This window comes from Argentina anserina, chromosome 2 (assembly GCF_933775445.1).
Source record: "Argentina anserina chromosome 2, drPotAnse1.1, whole genome shotgun sequence".
Lineage (NCBI taxonomy): Eukaryota > Viridiplantae > Streptophyta > Magnoliopsida > Rosales > Rosaceae > Argentina > Argentina anserina.
This window is the reverse complement of record NC_065873.1, coordinates 1,220,213-1,237,153: the sequence shown is the minus strand read 5'-3', so window position 1 is coordinate 1,237,153 and position 16,941 is coordinate 1,220,213. Positions and strand designations below refer to the sequence as shown.

Genomic DNA, 16,941 nt, shown 5'->3' with positions numbered 1-16,941 from the left:
TCGATCACCTAAAAATAGATAGAAGTGGATTTAGAATCGTTACGTAAAACCATAAATGCCGAAACAGTAATAATATTTTACTGTCCAGCAAATTTCTAGTTTTTACGAAATTACTGTTCACATAATTACTATTCACATAATTACTATTCACGTATTACTGTACAAATACACATTAAACACGTATTCATGTATGTGTACATACTATTTACGTATTTCTGTACGAGTACATAGTATTTACATATTTCTGCACCTCCATGTACTATTTAATTGTAAATACTGTTTTAGTAAATAATAATTATCGATTTACCCTTCCGAAATTACTTTTACAATTACTGTACGTAAATTACATTTACATTTACTGTATGTAAATTTATTTTTACATTTACCTTACGTAAAAATAAATTTTACAAAATTACTGTTTTGAAAACATTATGCACGCGCCGCCACACGTGGCGTCGCGTGGGATACACAAGCCACCTCCGGCGACCGCGCCACTCACTGTGGCAGCGTGTGGGGCCCATGCGCCGACTCTAAAACCGGCGCGTAGGACGCCACCGCCGCCCCTACCCTCTCATTTCCTTCCCCTCTTCCTCCTACGACCTTAGGCTGCCTCCCTGCCCTCCTCACGCTACCTCACGCGCCGCCTAAGACGGTGGTATCCTCCCCTCTTCCTCCTCCTCCAATCCGCTACCAAATCGAACCAATCCATCCAAAATCACACCAACAAACATCACAATAACTCAAATCGATCAACCCTTACCTAATTCATGTCGCGGAAGCACCGGAGAGTCGCCGGAGTGAGCTCGACAGTGGCGGAGCGATTTGCAGGTCTCGGGTTGGAGCGCGAGGACTCACTGCGGTGAGTTGGGTCACGTCTTGCTCGGAGGAGGATGGAGTTGGACTGGCGAGGGCCTAGCGGCCGGTGGTGAGGGCCACGTCGCCTGGAGGAAAGAGATCGGGGTGCGATGCAGAGGGAGGAGGCTCGGGGAGAGAGAGAGAGAGAGAGAAGAGGGAGGCGGGGTGAGGTGAGAGAGAAAGGGTTTCCGAAAATGGAAACCCTACTCTTAAAAATTTCCTTTTATACCCTCTTCCAAAATCGGAAACTAACTTCCGTCGTTAATAACTTTCACGTATGATGTCTGATTAGAACGCGTGATGTGTCCACGAACTCGTATCGACGAGCTCTACAATTTTCGTGAAGGAAGTTTTCACAAACGAGCGACGAAGTAAAAGTCGATTCTCACGTTGCGAAAACGTAACGTTTTTCTAAATAAAAGTTCCGATAACGTTTCCGTTCTCGATTTACAACGTCACAAGGCAACCAAATGTCGTTTAATAAATCTTACAAACTCTAATAATTTCCAAAATTTCAAATTACTTGACTCCGAAAAATCGGTCATTACAGTTTGTACTTGAACCAACAGTGGTGCAAAGATTTGCTGAGTTCCTGGGACTCATCCAAAGGGTGGATCACTATTCCATGCGTGAAGAGGCTTTCACTGATTTGACTTCTTTTGCATTCCTTTTAATGATCTGATCTGACCAAGGTAGATGAGAACTCTACAACATTACGCCGAGTTGGCATCAGTGTGAAGTTTATTCTTTACTCTTTAGAATTCCTGTACTGAGAATTTAATTAACTCGAATCCCAGGTTTAACTTTTATTTTTTTCTGAATTATCTCTGTTCAACTGTAAAGCCTACAACTATGTAATACATCTTCCCCATACGGCAATATAAAAAAAGAAAAGAATCACTTTATCTTGAGGTTAATAGTGATATTCAGGGTTCTTCTTGGCATGCCCACAGAGAATGAGAGAACCATCTGATTGGAAGTGACTGCATTTAAATCCCTCACCATAGATTAGAAAGCAAACACAGAAAACATCTTGGTTTCTAAAAATGGTTCTAGCAGTAAACTTGAGTATGAAATTGTCACGACCCCAAAATTTCGAGTATGAAACTCAAATTTCGAAGTCATGAAAACTCTAAAACAATCTCAATAAATTGAAATCATTTTAATGTCACAGCGGATCATTACTGAGTTCATAGTACAACTCAGCCAAATTGATTATTACAAACCAAATTTATAATTCAACATTATATCAAATGGAAATGTAAAAATCCTCTCAAATCCTCACCACAAGATAGAATAAAAACAACTTCAAGTCTTCAGAGTTGTACGTCGATTTCCGCTAATCCACACCTGCGGAATTATCACCTACACCATCGAATAGGTGCACCGGGATTGTAAACACAAACCCGGTAAGCTTTGCAGCTCGTATGAGTAAAACAACAATGTAACTCGCATAAAAATATATACTAAAAACTACAAACATCAATCATAAATACACTCATGAGTCATTATACGGCACATCTGGTTGTCTAATAATATGAACATATATGTGCTCATGAGAAATTGGGCAACCCCTCTGTTTACCCAAATGCATTTATAATACGGGTACTCATGAGCGCTGGTACACCTCTGTTACCCCTCATGATAGTACGCCGACGACATTTAGCAACCACCTGCTACCAAACATCCAAAATATGGGTACTTATAAGCCGATAACACATCTGTTACCTCTCATGCAGTACACCGGCAGACAGACTAGAGCTCTAACTGTATCGTAACTTTCGCCCGACCAAGGCTAGGTTCCGACATGCCAACACGTCCGAAGACTGGTCCGAAGACAGAAAAACACGTCCGAAGACATAAAACGTTTTAACAAAACTCAATGTTAAAACCACGTACAATAACAATCAACACATGATATTGTACAAATCAAATTGACATGTTCAAACAAATAATCATCAACGCTAAATCGAACTCATTCGCAAATGGAAATTATGACAGTATATAATATAGCAAACCATATATATGTACCTATTTTACCATTTATACACATACACAATCCACTATATTTTATACATATCATAGTTCATTCTTTATAATTAAGCGTAATCATGAATCTCCGCAAGGGTAGATTCGTCACTGTGAGATTTTACTCACCTTATAATCCTGAGTGTAGTTTCCACGATTCCGAAAGTGAATCATATACTTGATGTATCGATCACCTAGAAAGATAAGAAGTGAATTTAGAATCGTTACGTAAAACCTTAAATGCCGAAACAGTAATAATATTGTACTGTTAAGCAATTTTTGGTTTTTACTAAATTACTGTTCATGTAGTTACTATTCACGTATTACTGTACAAATACATATTAATTACGTATACCTGTACGAGTACATACTATTTACGTGTTTCTGTACGAGTACATAGTATTTACGTATTTCTATACGTCCATGTACTATTCAATCGTAAATACTGTCTCAATAAATAATAATTACGATTTACCCTTCTGAAATTACTTTTACAATTACTGTACGTAATTTACATTTACATTTACTGTATGTAAAATAAATGTTATAAAATTACTGTTTTGAATTCACTGTTCACGCGCCGCCGCATGTGGCGGCGCGTGGGGTACACGCGCCACCTCCGGCGACTGCGCGTGGTGCTCACACGCCTCCCCACAGTGGCAGCGCGTGGAGCTAACACGTCGATTGAACCTGCGCGCGTGGCTTGTCCACCGCCGCCCATATCCTCTCCTCTCCTTCTCCTCTTCCTCTTATAGCCTCATGTCGCCTCCTATACTCTTCATGCACCCACACGCGCCGCCTAAGGCGGCGGTACCTCGTACATCGATGCCTCATCCAATTCTCCTCAAGACTCCACAAATTCAACCACAAAGCATCTCAACAACCAATTCAATTGAAACCTTACCTAATTCGAGCCTTGGAACCACCAGAGAGTCGCCGGAGGAGCAGCTTGAACGGCGGCGATTTCTGCAGATTCTTCGTGTTGCCGGTTGAGCTCTGATACGGCGTGGGGCGGCGTGTCGAGCTCGAGGGTTGCAGCGAAGGTGTAATATCACACATCGGCCAACGGAGAGGGGGTGATGTGCCTTATATGTACATGCCCACCTCTATCTAATGCGAGGTTTTTTTGGGGCTCAACGGCTTCGGAAGAGAGGAGAACTCCGAAGTTAAGCATGCTTGGCCCAGGGCAATCCCAGGATGGGTGACCCACTGGGAAGGTGCTTCTGAGCTCCCAAAAACAAAACCGTGAGGGTCGTTACAAAAGTACCGTCTGAAGCTGCTGGGGCCGGCGGTGAGGGCCACGATGGCCTGTTTCGTGAGATCACTGGTGGAAGATTTATGAGGGAGAGAGAGCTCGGGGAGAGAGATAGAGAAGATAGAGAAGAGAGAGAAAGAGGGAGGCGGGTGCGAGAGAGGGGTTTCCGAAAATGGAAACCCTAATCTCAAAAACTCTCTTTTTATACCTAATTCTAAAATCGGAAACTAACTTCCGTCGTTAATAACTTTCACGTCCAACGTCCGATTTGAAAGCGTGATGTGTCCACGAACTCGTATCGACGAGCTCTACAACTTTCGTGAAGGAAGTTTTCACAAACGAGCGACGGAGTAAAAGTCAATTTTGACGTCACGGAAACGTAACGTTTTTCTAAATAAAAGTTCCGATAACGTTTTCGATTTACAACGTCGCAAAACAAACAAATGTCGTTTAATAAATTTTACAAACTCTAATAATTTCTAAAATTTTAATTTACTTGACTCCGAAAAATCGGGTTATTACAGAAATGGCTACAGGAGAATTACGGTTCTTCCACTTTGACATAAGATAAAATCAGTTCAAAATAATGGATACTTGAAAAACTGTGTATTGGCCAAAAAGAAGAATTATAATTAATAGAGTTTTCAAAGAAGCACTTGAACCATCATTTGATGTTTCTTTTTTCTCTGGTGCATGCATGTATCGAATCAATGGACCAGCCACAGAAAACATTTGGTGTGTAAGTAGACCCAAATCTGCTTAACTTAGAACTATGATATGATAATTTGTTTGCTCACTAATACAAATCTTATTGTACTTTGAGATCTGAGGTTATGGATAGAAGGACATATGTGGTCGAAACAATGTATAATGACTCATAAAAGCAACTGAATGTATACTTCAATATATATTGACGGAAGCTAACAGTGTTGGCTTATAAGATTTCCAGATCAATGTATTTAAGCAATAAGCACGTAAATCTCCAGAAAATGGATTATAGTGACTGCACTTTGTAAAGCTTCGTGGATCATAAAGAATAAGATGATTGGTTCAACTCTACTGTATACTATCTGTCCCCAGTCATGTGAAGGATACAATAGGGGACCCAAATAATGGATTATTAGCTAGCCTAAAGGAGAATCTGAAAGTAGAAATCATGTACTGGATTGCTTCTGGTGGCTGGTCTTCACCACAAACAAAGGCTTATAGGCTGGTTGTCACTAAAAAAGCTACTGAATAGTGAATAGCCAAGTTCAAATTCAGAGGATTTTCTATGTATCAACAATGATTCAGAGACTCAGAGGTATCTTCTTTAGTTGATCCTGCTGCTGCTACTGTCAAGAGCATGCCAACATAGAAACGATGAGTACTGGTTTTGTTAATTATTAGTTGAAACATTACTCGGATTAATTTATAAAAGTCTCAAGTTGAGCCACTCCTTATTTGTTTCTAAAGTTGGTAGGACAACATGTCTTGGATAACCAAGGCAACTACCATGTGAACCCTCACGAAGTCCTTCACCTGATGTTTCTCAACATTGTTAACAGGGCTCTTGCTATTATCCACTTGAATATTTCAACTTTGAAGCTCCCTCTATATATATCTAGGGTACTAAACATGCCAATTCATCAAACCCAGTCAGCAATATACTCAGGTCACAACAACTTTTCTGTATCTAACCTCTGAGTTGGACTTCCCCATTTTTGAAATCTGAAGATGGGTATCAAATTGATGGGAATAGCTCATGCCAAGCAGAAATTCCAGCGATCCCTTTCAGCGAGATTAAGAGCAGTTACAGACACTACTGGTACTGATGTTCCGAAAGGACACTTTGCTGTCTATGTTGGAGAAGGCAAGAAGAAGAGGTTTGTGATTCCAATATCATATTTGAGCCATCCTTTGTTTCTAGACTTGTTGAACAAGGCTCGGGAAGAGTATGGATATGATCATCCTACAGGTGGTCTGACAATTCCATGCAGTGAAGACTACTTCGTTGCCTTAACTACGGGTCTAAACTCCTCATGATCATAATGATAATAATTCTGTATATGACCGGAAACAGGTCGATTATTTAACCAATTCAATTGTCTTTCAATTCAATTTCCTTTGATCCTACATTAATTGAAAGCAACAGAACTTGAGACTAAATTGTGAGTCTCTTAAGTTCTGTGTTAGTTGTTAGTTATTTAGTAGTACCACCCTCTAATATATTTTGTAATCTGCAGTCAAATTCTTCACCATCACAATCTACATCTTATGGTCTACTTTTAATTTGTTAACTTCAATGTGTACTACAACTTAAACAAAGAACAATGTATATACCTAATAAGCATCCTAAAATAGATATTAAGAATATCAAAAGCACAATAATATATAGAATATAGATCCGATAATTTTGAACCACAATGAGGAGAAAAAGAACAAGAAAAGTTCTTACATAAATAATTTGAACTCCGATCCCATTGAAAATTGCCAGCTTCAGTATCAGATCGATTTAAAGAATGATGTATTCACCATCTTCCTCAAAACCAGGATCATCAGTTGGGAAACTCTTACATTCATCCTTTTCCTCTGCTGCATCTCTAACATCCTTATTATAATCATCACATCCAAGACATGTAATGTGACCATCATGCAACAGTAAATCATGAAATTCACCGGAGGGTCGTCTTATTGTTTTCTGCTGGTTCTTATTGTCTTCGTCCAGTTTTGATGTACAGTTGGTGTCCTTTGTTAAGTCTAGGAGAGTAATCTGGGTGCTGATTCCATTGTTGTCCTGCGATTCTTTGAAGTTGGTATTGCTAGCGTCCTCATTGATTTCTTGACATTTTTCCTTGGGCAGGCAACATTGAACTAATAACGCAGCTACAGAGGCTAGCGTTGGTAATTGTTGAAACTGTGTCATTTGGGAGTACATAGGTTGATGGGCACCTACAGTATGATCAGGTATCATAGATTAAGAAAACCGCAGATTCAAAGTATCACACCACTAAACAAATTCTAAACAGACATAGCTATCTTACTTTCATGATCGTGACAGTAATTACTTTGTTAATTAATTTGTTTCATTAGGACTCTTGTCAAAATTTCTACCAAAAAAGGACTAGAGTGTGTATAAGTACATAGAATATTTGAGAAAAAAAAAAGTTATTCAGTCATAATTAAATATCAGCACATTTATCGTCCAAAACCAAAATATATAAACCACCATGATATCCAAAGTCAACTACGAAAGAGTAAAGACTATCTTATCGTGCTGTATAAGACAGCATCTTCGAATTCCAGACTATATATCTTAGTAACATTAGGAATTTAGGATCATCAAGTCCTAACACACATTACTTCATACACAAGACATCAGAACTGTACTACCTACGTACCTTGCTCTCTTGGCTCTTTTCTTTTTTTCTTCTTTCAGAATATCAGGTGAGAAAATCATACTGCCGACTCTTTTTTTTTTTGGCTGTGGCGTCATGATAGGCGTAAAAACACCTACAAAAATATCTTATTATTAAATCAATTATATCAATGTAATAAATGGCAAATAGGGGTCATTACCCGCAGAGAATTGGTGCGACGTTCTTAACATGTTTTTACATCAATTTGTATTTTGCTTAGCCCTTATTGTTGTAATATTGAGTCATTAAGTCGTAGTAAGAGTCTTGGGCAGTATTTGATGCATTTTTGTGCTTACATGAGTTTAAAACGCATAATTGGTCTAGAGTCCTAGTTTGACTAGGAATCTTTGTTAGGTTTTGAAACTAATTATCTCTTACTTATGATTTTATTTTCTTATTTTCAGATTGGATTGAAGAGATAATTAAAGAAAAAGAGATGGAGCCAAGTCATGCAACAATTAAATAGAAGATGAACATTAAAGACATAAAACATGACCTGATTTAAGGTATTAAAGCATGACATGTTTTATGGATGATTTAAGGGATTAAAACATGACATGGTTTAAGGAATAAAACTTGCCATGATTTAAGGGATTAAAGTATGACATTATAATATGAGGAAAGATGCAACTATCCTCATTCTTTCCTCTATATATACATGGTTTCATCTCTCAAATAAGATGACTTCTCCTTTGCATTCAAGAGCCAAATCTCTACCAAAATACTACATCAAACATCCTTCATCAAAACAACAAGTCATTCTCCCTCATATACAAATTTCATCTCCACCGAAATCACCATTGAAGACACACCTCCAAAGTTCCTACAACGTGTGATTCTCACAACTCATCTACACGGGTTTGTTCGTTTTTGATTTTTTACAATACTTTGTCTATAAAAGATTGTAGTATGATATTTGTGTGGGATTATTGTTTTGTATTAAGAATCGAAATTTTCATATTGTTTTATTGGATTTTTGGATCTTTGCCGAATTGATGGTTTCCTATAATTAATGAGTTTGTATTTCTATTGTTGTGTTCTAATAATCTTTCTCATACTTTTAGATAATTTTTCAGATATGTGCATATGAATTTAGTGCTTGGATGCAGTCCTTAAGATTGTGTTTGAGTGCTAGTGTAATAACCCGATTTTTCGGAATGATTTTTGGATCACTTTTGAATTTATAAAGTATGTGAAATTCATTAAACGTGTTTGTGCCGCCTTGCGAAGTCGGAAATTGAAAACGGAAACGTTAACGGAACGTTTATTTAGAAAAACATTACGTTTTCGAGACGTGAACATCGACTTTTACTCCGTCGATCGTTTGTGAAAACGTTCTTCACGAAAGTCGTAGAGCTCGTCGATACGAGTGCGTGGACGTGTGACGCGTTCGAATCGGACATCTGACGTAAAAGTTATTAATGTCGGAAGTTCGTTTCTGATTTTGGAAATAGTATAAAAGGAAGGAGATGAGATTTAAAAAATCAGAAATTCAGTTTTTTTCCAAAAATCAGTTCGGGTACTGTTCACCCGACCAAAAAATCTTCTCCAGTCGATTTCTCCACCATCCGACATCGCCTCGTGTCGTGCCACCTATCAAACTGACGGGCTCGACGATCTCCATCTTTTGGGCTACGCCTTGCACTCCGGCGACAACCACACACGGTGCAGCAACCTCCGGAAGTTGCTGCTGTGTCGGCGCCGCCGCCTCCGGCCACCATAGCTCGAGATTCTTGGGGGGTTTTGCTTGTCTCAGTCCCATCAACATTCCCACAAAAGGAATCGAGCCAAATTGAAGTGTAAGTACCCGAATCAAAATTTCAATTTCTAGGGTTTGTGAATAGTGCCGAATTTATGTTCTTTGTTGTTTAGACTGTTTAGGCTCGGATTTAGACCTTGGTGTCAACTAGAAAGTTGTTGGAAATGTTGTTTAGGTTGTGGTGGTGAAATTTGGTGATGATTAGTGGCGGGCGGTGAACAGTAACGCCGCTTGAATAGTAACTATGAATAGTGATCTGTAACATTAACTGGGAACAGTGACGCCGCATGAATAGTATATGTGAATAGTGATCTGTAACAGTAAATGTGAACAGTGCATGGTAAAACAGTAACTGTAAACAGTGTTTTGCAAAAACATTACCTGTGAACAGTGGTTTAGTAAAAACATTGATTAGTAAACATGAACAGTGTTCTGTGAACAATGTTTCATGAACAACATTTAGCTGTGCTGAAATCGTCACCTGATATTTTAAGTATCATTTTCTAAGTATTTATCGTGCTATTAGGTGACTGACGAAACGAGTGAAGAAATTACTTTCAGGGTCGTGGAAATTGCACGCAAGAAAGAAGGTGAGTAAAATCTCACATATTTACGAATCTACCCTTGCGGTGATTTCAAGATTTTTGCAAGAGTTTTAAATATTGAAATACGACATGTATACGATATAGTGGATTACATATATATTGTATAAATGGGAATAAGTACATATATATATATATAGTTTGCTATATTATATACTGTTATGAATTCATTAGAATTAGTCATTTCGATGACGAGAATTATATGACGAGCATGTGATTTAATTTGTACAATATGAGTAGTGATTATTGTACGTGATTTTAACATGGAGTTTGTTAAAACGTTTTGTCTTCGGACGAGTTTTGTTTTCGAATGAGTTTTGTCTTCGGACGAGTTTTGTCTTCAAATGAGTTTTTGTTTTCGGACGTGTTTATGGAATAAGACATGTATATGATATAGTGGATTATATATATATATATTGTATAAATGGTAAATATGTACATATATATATATATAGTTTGCTATATAATATACTGTAATGACTTTATCGTGATTATGTCATTTTGATGACGAGATTTATATATCGAGCATGTGATATTGATTTGTACAATATGATGTGAGATTATTGTACATGATTTTAACATGAAGATTGTTAAAATGTTGATTTGTCTTCGGACTTGATTTTTGGTACAATATGATGTGAGATTATTGTACGTGATTTTAACATGGAGATTGTTAAAATGTTGATTTGTCTTCGGACTTGATTTTTGTACAATATGATGTGAGATTATTGTATGTGATTTTAACATGGAGATTGTTAAAATGTTGATTTGTCTTCGGACTTGATTTTGTACAATATGATGTGAGATTATTGTACGTGTTTGGCAAGTCGGAACCTAGCCTTTGGCCGGGCGAAAGTTACGATACAGTTAGAGCTCTAGTCTGTTTGCCGGAGTACTGCATGTGAGGTAACGGGTGGTTATTTGCTCATGAGTACTCATATTTTTGGATGTTGGGTAGCGGGTGGTTGCCCAATATCGGCGGTGTACTACGAGAGGGGTAACATATGTGTACCAGCGTTTCTTTAGTACCCGTATTATAAATGCATTTGGGTAACCAGAAGGGTTGCTTAATTTCTCATGAACGCTTCATTTCATATTTTTGGGACAACCAGATGGGCCGTCCATTGACTCATGAGTGCATTTATATTTATTTGATTTGTGGATTTTCGTATATATTGTTATGCAAGTTATATTTTCATTTTACTCATACGAGCTGTAAAGCTTACCGGGTTTGTGTTTACAATCCCGGTGCACCAATTTGATGGTGTAGTGGATAACTCCGCATGTGTGGATTAGCGGCAATTGACGGACCTCTCAGAGGACTTGAAGTTATTTATCCCCAACTTGTGTGAGGATTTGGTGTGATTATCTTGTGAAGTTGTTGTGAGGATTATACATTTCCATTTATTATAATGTTGAATTATAATTTGGTTTGTAATAATCGGTTTGACTGAGTTGTATTTTGAATTCAGAGATAATCCGCTGTGGCATTTTAAATGATTTCGATTTCATTGAGATTGTTTGGTGTTTAACAACTTTGAAATTTTGAGTTTTTTTTAAGCTCGAAATTTTGGGGTCGTTACAGCTAAATTCATCAATCATATTGACACAAATCGAATCATGTCCTAAGTAGGTTTGGTTTGTGTTGATTAAAACTTAAAAGTGGTAAAAATTCTGGAAATTTGCATGTGAAACCATGGTGGGTGACGCCATACATGAAACATGTCTCCAACAAAGATTTGGTACTTAAATGTAATCTTATTTGATTTCTACTCTAAGTGTTATTGAATTCGATTGTATGAAAATTTAGATTAGGTCCTAAGTCAATCTAAATATTAATTGAAATCTTGCATGATTAGATGATCCCCTAAGGCTCTAATTGTATTGGTGTCTAAAAAGTATGTAATTGGTCAAATTAGAATGCATGATAGGTTTGAAATTGTAATTATGTGGTGTAATGGTAAATTTAGTTTAAGTTTGTTAAAGAGAAGTCGATCATGTACATAGTAATTTAGGTTTTATTTTAGTAGTTAATAATCAATCTCAAACCCCCTATTATTTGTTAACACTAAAAGTTTAGAGTTCCCTTCAATTCCCCGGAAAGAACGATCCATGCTTATTCTATACTAACGATGATGTTTTACAGGGTTTATTATAGACGTTTTAATTAACGCTCTATCAGTTATCTCTCACATAAATGCAACGATATGTCGGTCATATACATATTCAAGATAATAAAATCCTAAAACATGCATCAAAGTATCGACCCAATGAGACATGCAATAGAATTATCAATGAACTATTAATGAAGAAATTATCATTATATAAATCAATTGGAGTTTGAAATCGAAGATATATCTAGAGCTTTAATTAGCCCCTAACTATTAAGGAATTTAGTTACACATAATTTTGAATAAAAACATTAAATAATACATGAAAGATGAATTAAAGTAGAAGAGACCGAACTTCCTTTTTTCTTGTGGAGGCTTGATGAGATTTTAGCACCTTGTGGAAATGTGAGTTGTCGCTTGAGGAGATTGAATGTGACTTCGCTTCGGCTCTTTATGTCCGTCTTCTCCCATTTCTCTTATCTTCTTCTCTCTATTTTTTCTTTCCCCCCCCCCTCTCTCTATTTCTCTTGGTTGGTTGTGGAAAAATGGTATGTATGGAGATTGTGTCGATGGAGGTTTTTATAGAGGAGAATGGTGGTGGAAAAAGTAGAGAAAAATGAGAGATAATGATGTAGTGAGTGGAGTGATCATGGAATGAAGTGGAAAGAAGTGGGTGATCATGAAAGAAGTGAATGATCATGGAGGAAGTGAGTAATAAAGAAGTGAATGATCATGAAAGAAGTGGGTGATCATAAAATGAAGTGGAAAGAAATGGGTGATCATGAAAGAAGTGAATGATCATGGAGGGAGTGTGTGATAAAGAATGAAGTGATGGACCCAGAGGTGATGATTACACAAAAAAATCAGATTTTTGCATAATATAAGTGTAGATTTTTCTCTTCTTCTTTATTCCACTTCAAAATATCTAAAAACAAAGAAAGTTAATTAAAAATATAAAAACATAACAAATTAACTAAATAAAGAAATAATTAACACAATAAAAGTCACATAAATATGATTATCACATCATATAAACCACACCAAAAGGCTTTTAAATGTGCAAGCCTTATGCCTCGGTAGAACTGGAAGACCAAAACCAGGAGGAGTTCAAATCCAAACATTGAACAGCAGCGGGCTGTGTCCCACAATATAAGCCTCATTGGAACGTACTGGAGAATCAAAACCCTTGTGCAAATCTACACCCATCATACTGCGCTTGCGCTTATTGGGGTTTCGGCCAAGCACGTACTCTGACTCCGAGGATTTGCGGGAAATGAGCAATGAATTAAATGACAGAATGTTTGTATATATAACTATGCAAATGCAGGCAAAAGACTATATGAATATAAGCAGTTAATTAACTTATTTATAGCAGCACATCATGCATATTAAACCATGAAACTACTAAACGCGCATAAGTGCATGAATTTTCTAAGGTACCTCGATGTATGTGATATCTCTATTTACTTATATCACAACAAATAGGTTGTCGTTGTGGTAATTAGGGTGATGTTTTGAGTATAGTTTTATTATTTGTAATTACCTCACCTATAACATTTTACAAGATTATGAACAAAATCAACGTGGTAAATTTGTTTAGTTATTTGTAAATATAAAAAACATATATTGTAACTTTGTTCTCAATGTTGTAAATTTAGTTAAATTAAATTGTAATTTTAGTTAAAAAATTGTAATTGAAGATATGTTATACCTCAAGGTGTATTGTTGTAATAACCCGATTTTTCGGGACGAGTTAATCGACTATTTCTAAAGTTATAAGTTTTTCGAAAATATTAAATCGTGTTCGCTCCATTTTGTAACGTCGGGAATCGAAAACGAAGACGTTATCGGAACGCTTAATTTGAAAAACGTTACGTTTCCGTAACAAATATACCAACTTTTATTCCGTCGATCGTTGGTGAAAACGTTCTTCACAAAAGTTGTAGAGCTCGTCGATACGAGTGCGTGGACATGTGACGCGTTTGAATCGGACGTCGGAGGTGGAAGTTATTAACGATAGAATTTAGTTTCCGATTTAGAAACGGGTATATATAGAACTTTTTCTTTTAGGGTTTCCATTTGTGGAAATCCATTTCTCTCTCCTCTCTTTCCGCCTCCCTCTCTCCTTCGCTCTCGTTCTCCCTCCCCGATCGCTCTCTCTCCCTCACTCTCGAAACCACACCGGCGACCTCCACCTCCAGGCCGCCGTGCCTCTCACCGCCAACACCTACAGCACCACAGGGACCTCCGCAGTCGACCCCTAGCCCGGTGCACCTCACCTCGTCGCCGCAACCTTCCTCGCGACAGATCGAAGAACGGGGACTGTCTTCTCCGAGCTCCTCCGTCGATGCCGTGCTCATGGTAAGCACGCTTCCACCCCTCCCCATCTCTGGAGCCCTCCACGACGATGGTCGAACCTGGAGTCGCCGCGCGCTCACCCCTCTGCTCGATCGACGATGCCGACTCCTCAAGCTCTCCCGACGACGAGTCAAGGCTTCCACCGTGAGACCTAGGTATGAATTGGATGCGATTGATGTTAGTATGTGATTGTGTGTTGATTTTGGTTGAATCTGAGTTGGAATTGTAGAGATCGGAGGGGGATTTGATGAAGGGGGATACCGCCGCCTTAGGCGGCGCGTTAGGTAGCGTGGAGGAGGTGAGGAGCGGGGTGATGCCGCAGGAATGTAGAGGAGAGGGAGAGGAGAAGAAAGGGGGCGGCGGTGGCGTGCTACACGCTGGCCTTAGGCTCGGCGCGTGTGCCCCACGCGCTGCCACAGTGAGTGGCGCGTGAGCGCCACGCGCGGCTGCCGGCGGGTGGCGCGTGTACCCCACGCGCCGCCACGTGCGGCGGTGTGACAGTGTTTTCCGATAGGGGTATTTTGGTAATTTACTTAAATGTAAATATAAATTTTATTTACTACGGTAAATGTAATTAAATTTTACCTTCGGTAAATATAAATATAAATTACTTTCAGTAAATGTAAAAAGTAATTTATAAAAGGTAATTAGTAAATTTTATTTACTGAGATTGTATTTACATTTAAATAGTACGTATACGTACAAAAATACGTATTAATACGTATTAATATTAATACATATAGTATTAATACAAAAATACATATAATATTAATACGTACAGAAATACGTATTAATATTTATACGTACAGAAATACGTATATAAAATTTATACGTACAGAAATACGTATTAATTGTATATTTGTACAGTAACCGTGAATAGTAACAGTGAACAGTAACACTGAACAATAATTTCGTAAAACCGAAAATTGCTGAACAGTAACCGATTCTTTCTGTTTCGGCATTTAAAGGTTTACGAAACGATGCTAAATTGTTTTCTTATCTTTTCAAGGTAATCGTTAAATCAAGGAAATGAATTATCTTCGGGAATTGTGGGATTACGCTCAAGTCAATAAGGTGAGTAAAATCTCACTTATTTACGAATCTACCCTTGCGGTGATTCCAAGATTTTTGCAAGAGTTTTTAATATTGAATTACGACACGTATACAATATAGTGGATTACGTATATATCGTATAAATGTTGAGCATATCGGACGAGTTTTGTCTTCGGACGAGTTTTTGTCTTCGGACGTGTTTATGAAATATGACATGTATACGATATAATTGATTATATATATATTGTATAAATGGTAAATATGTACATATATATATATAGTTTGCTATATAATATACTGTTATGATTTTATCGTGATTTATGTCATTTCGATGACGAGATTTAAATATCGAGCATGTGATTTTGATTTGTACAATATGATGTGAGATTATTGTACGTGATTTTAACATTGAGTTTGTTAAAATGTTGATTTGTCTTCGGACATGATTTTTGGTACAATATGATGTGAGATTATTGTACGTGATTTTAACATTGAGATTGTTAAAATGTTGATTTGTCTTCGGACATGATTTTTGGTACAATATGATGTGTGATTATTGTACGTGATTTTTAACATTGAGATTGTTAAAATGTTCATTTTTCTTCGGACGTGATTGGTACAATATGATGTGAGATTATTGTACGTGTTTGGCAAGTCGGAACCTAGCCTTTGGCCGGGCGAAAGTTACGATACAGTTAGAGCTCTAGTCTGTCTGCCTTAGTACTGCATGTGAGGTAACGGGTGGTTATCTGCTCATGGGTACTCAGTTTATTTTGGATGTTGGGTAGCGGGTGGCTATCCAATATCAGCGGTGTATTACGAGAGGGGTAACAGATGTGTACCAGCGTTCTTGGTACCCGTATTATAAATGCATTGGGTAACCAGAAGGGTTACTTAATTTTCTCATGAGCGTTTCATTTCATATTTCTTTGGGTCAACCAGATGGGCTGACCAATGACTCATGAGGGCATTTATATTTGTTGTTTTGTGATCTTTCGTATATTTTGATATGCGAATTATATTTTGATTTTACTCATACGAGCTATAAGCTTACCGGGTTTGTGTTTACAATCCCGGTGCACCAATTCGATGGTGTAGGGGATAATTCCGCAGGTGCTGATTAGTGGAGGTTGAGTGACGACTACAGAGGCACGAAGTCGTTCGTATCCTACTTGTGGTGAGGTTTTAGCGTGGATTTGTGTGTGAGAAGTTGTGTAATTTCATTTGTGAGATTTGTGAGGATTATTACATTTCCATTTTATGTATGGATTATAAATTTGGGTTGTAATAATTGGTTGTCTGAGTTGTATTGAGAACTCAGAATTGATCCGCTGTTACACTTTAATGATTTCGATTTATTTGAGATTATTTTGTGTTTAACGACTTTAGAATTTTGAGTCTTTAAGCTCGAAATTTTGGGGTCGTTACAATTGTAGACACAAAACAATGAAAAGAGTTGAGAAGGGAGGGGGAGAAATGGTTTTGTCACAGCCCCGAAATTTTGAATGATAAAAATTCGAAT

The 16,941-nt window shown here is 37.6% G+C and overlaps 2 protein-coding genes across 2 annotated transcripts in view; both read left to right on the top strand.

Moving 5' to 3' along the window:
• The window catches only part of LOC126782026 (translocon-associated protein subunit alpha), a 213,912-nt gene that overhangs the window by 33,610 nt on the left and 163,361 nt on the right, over nt 1–16,941 (top strand). The gene's annotated exons all lie outside the window — the stretch shown is intronic.
• Nucleotides 5,809–6,279, top strand: LOC126782033 (auxin-induced protein 15A-like). Its single transcript, XM_050507179.1, has one exon. It carries the CDS (start codon nt 5,855–5,857, stop codon nt 6,161–6,163), a length of 309 nt encoding a protein of 102 aa, XP_050363136.1. The 5' UTR covers nt 5,809–5,854; the 3' UTR covers nt 6,164–6,279.

Excerpts from the sequence above, each read along its gene's own strand:
- LOC126782033 (XM_050507179.1), top strand. The coding sequence starts at position 5,855 with ATGGGTATCAAATTGATGGGAATAGCTCATGCCAAGCAGAAATTCCAG.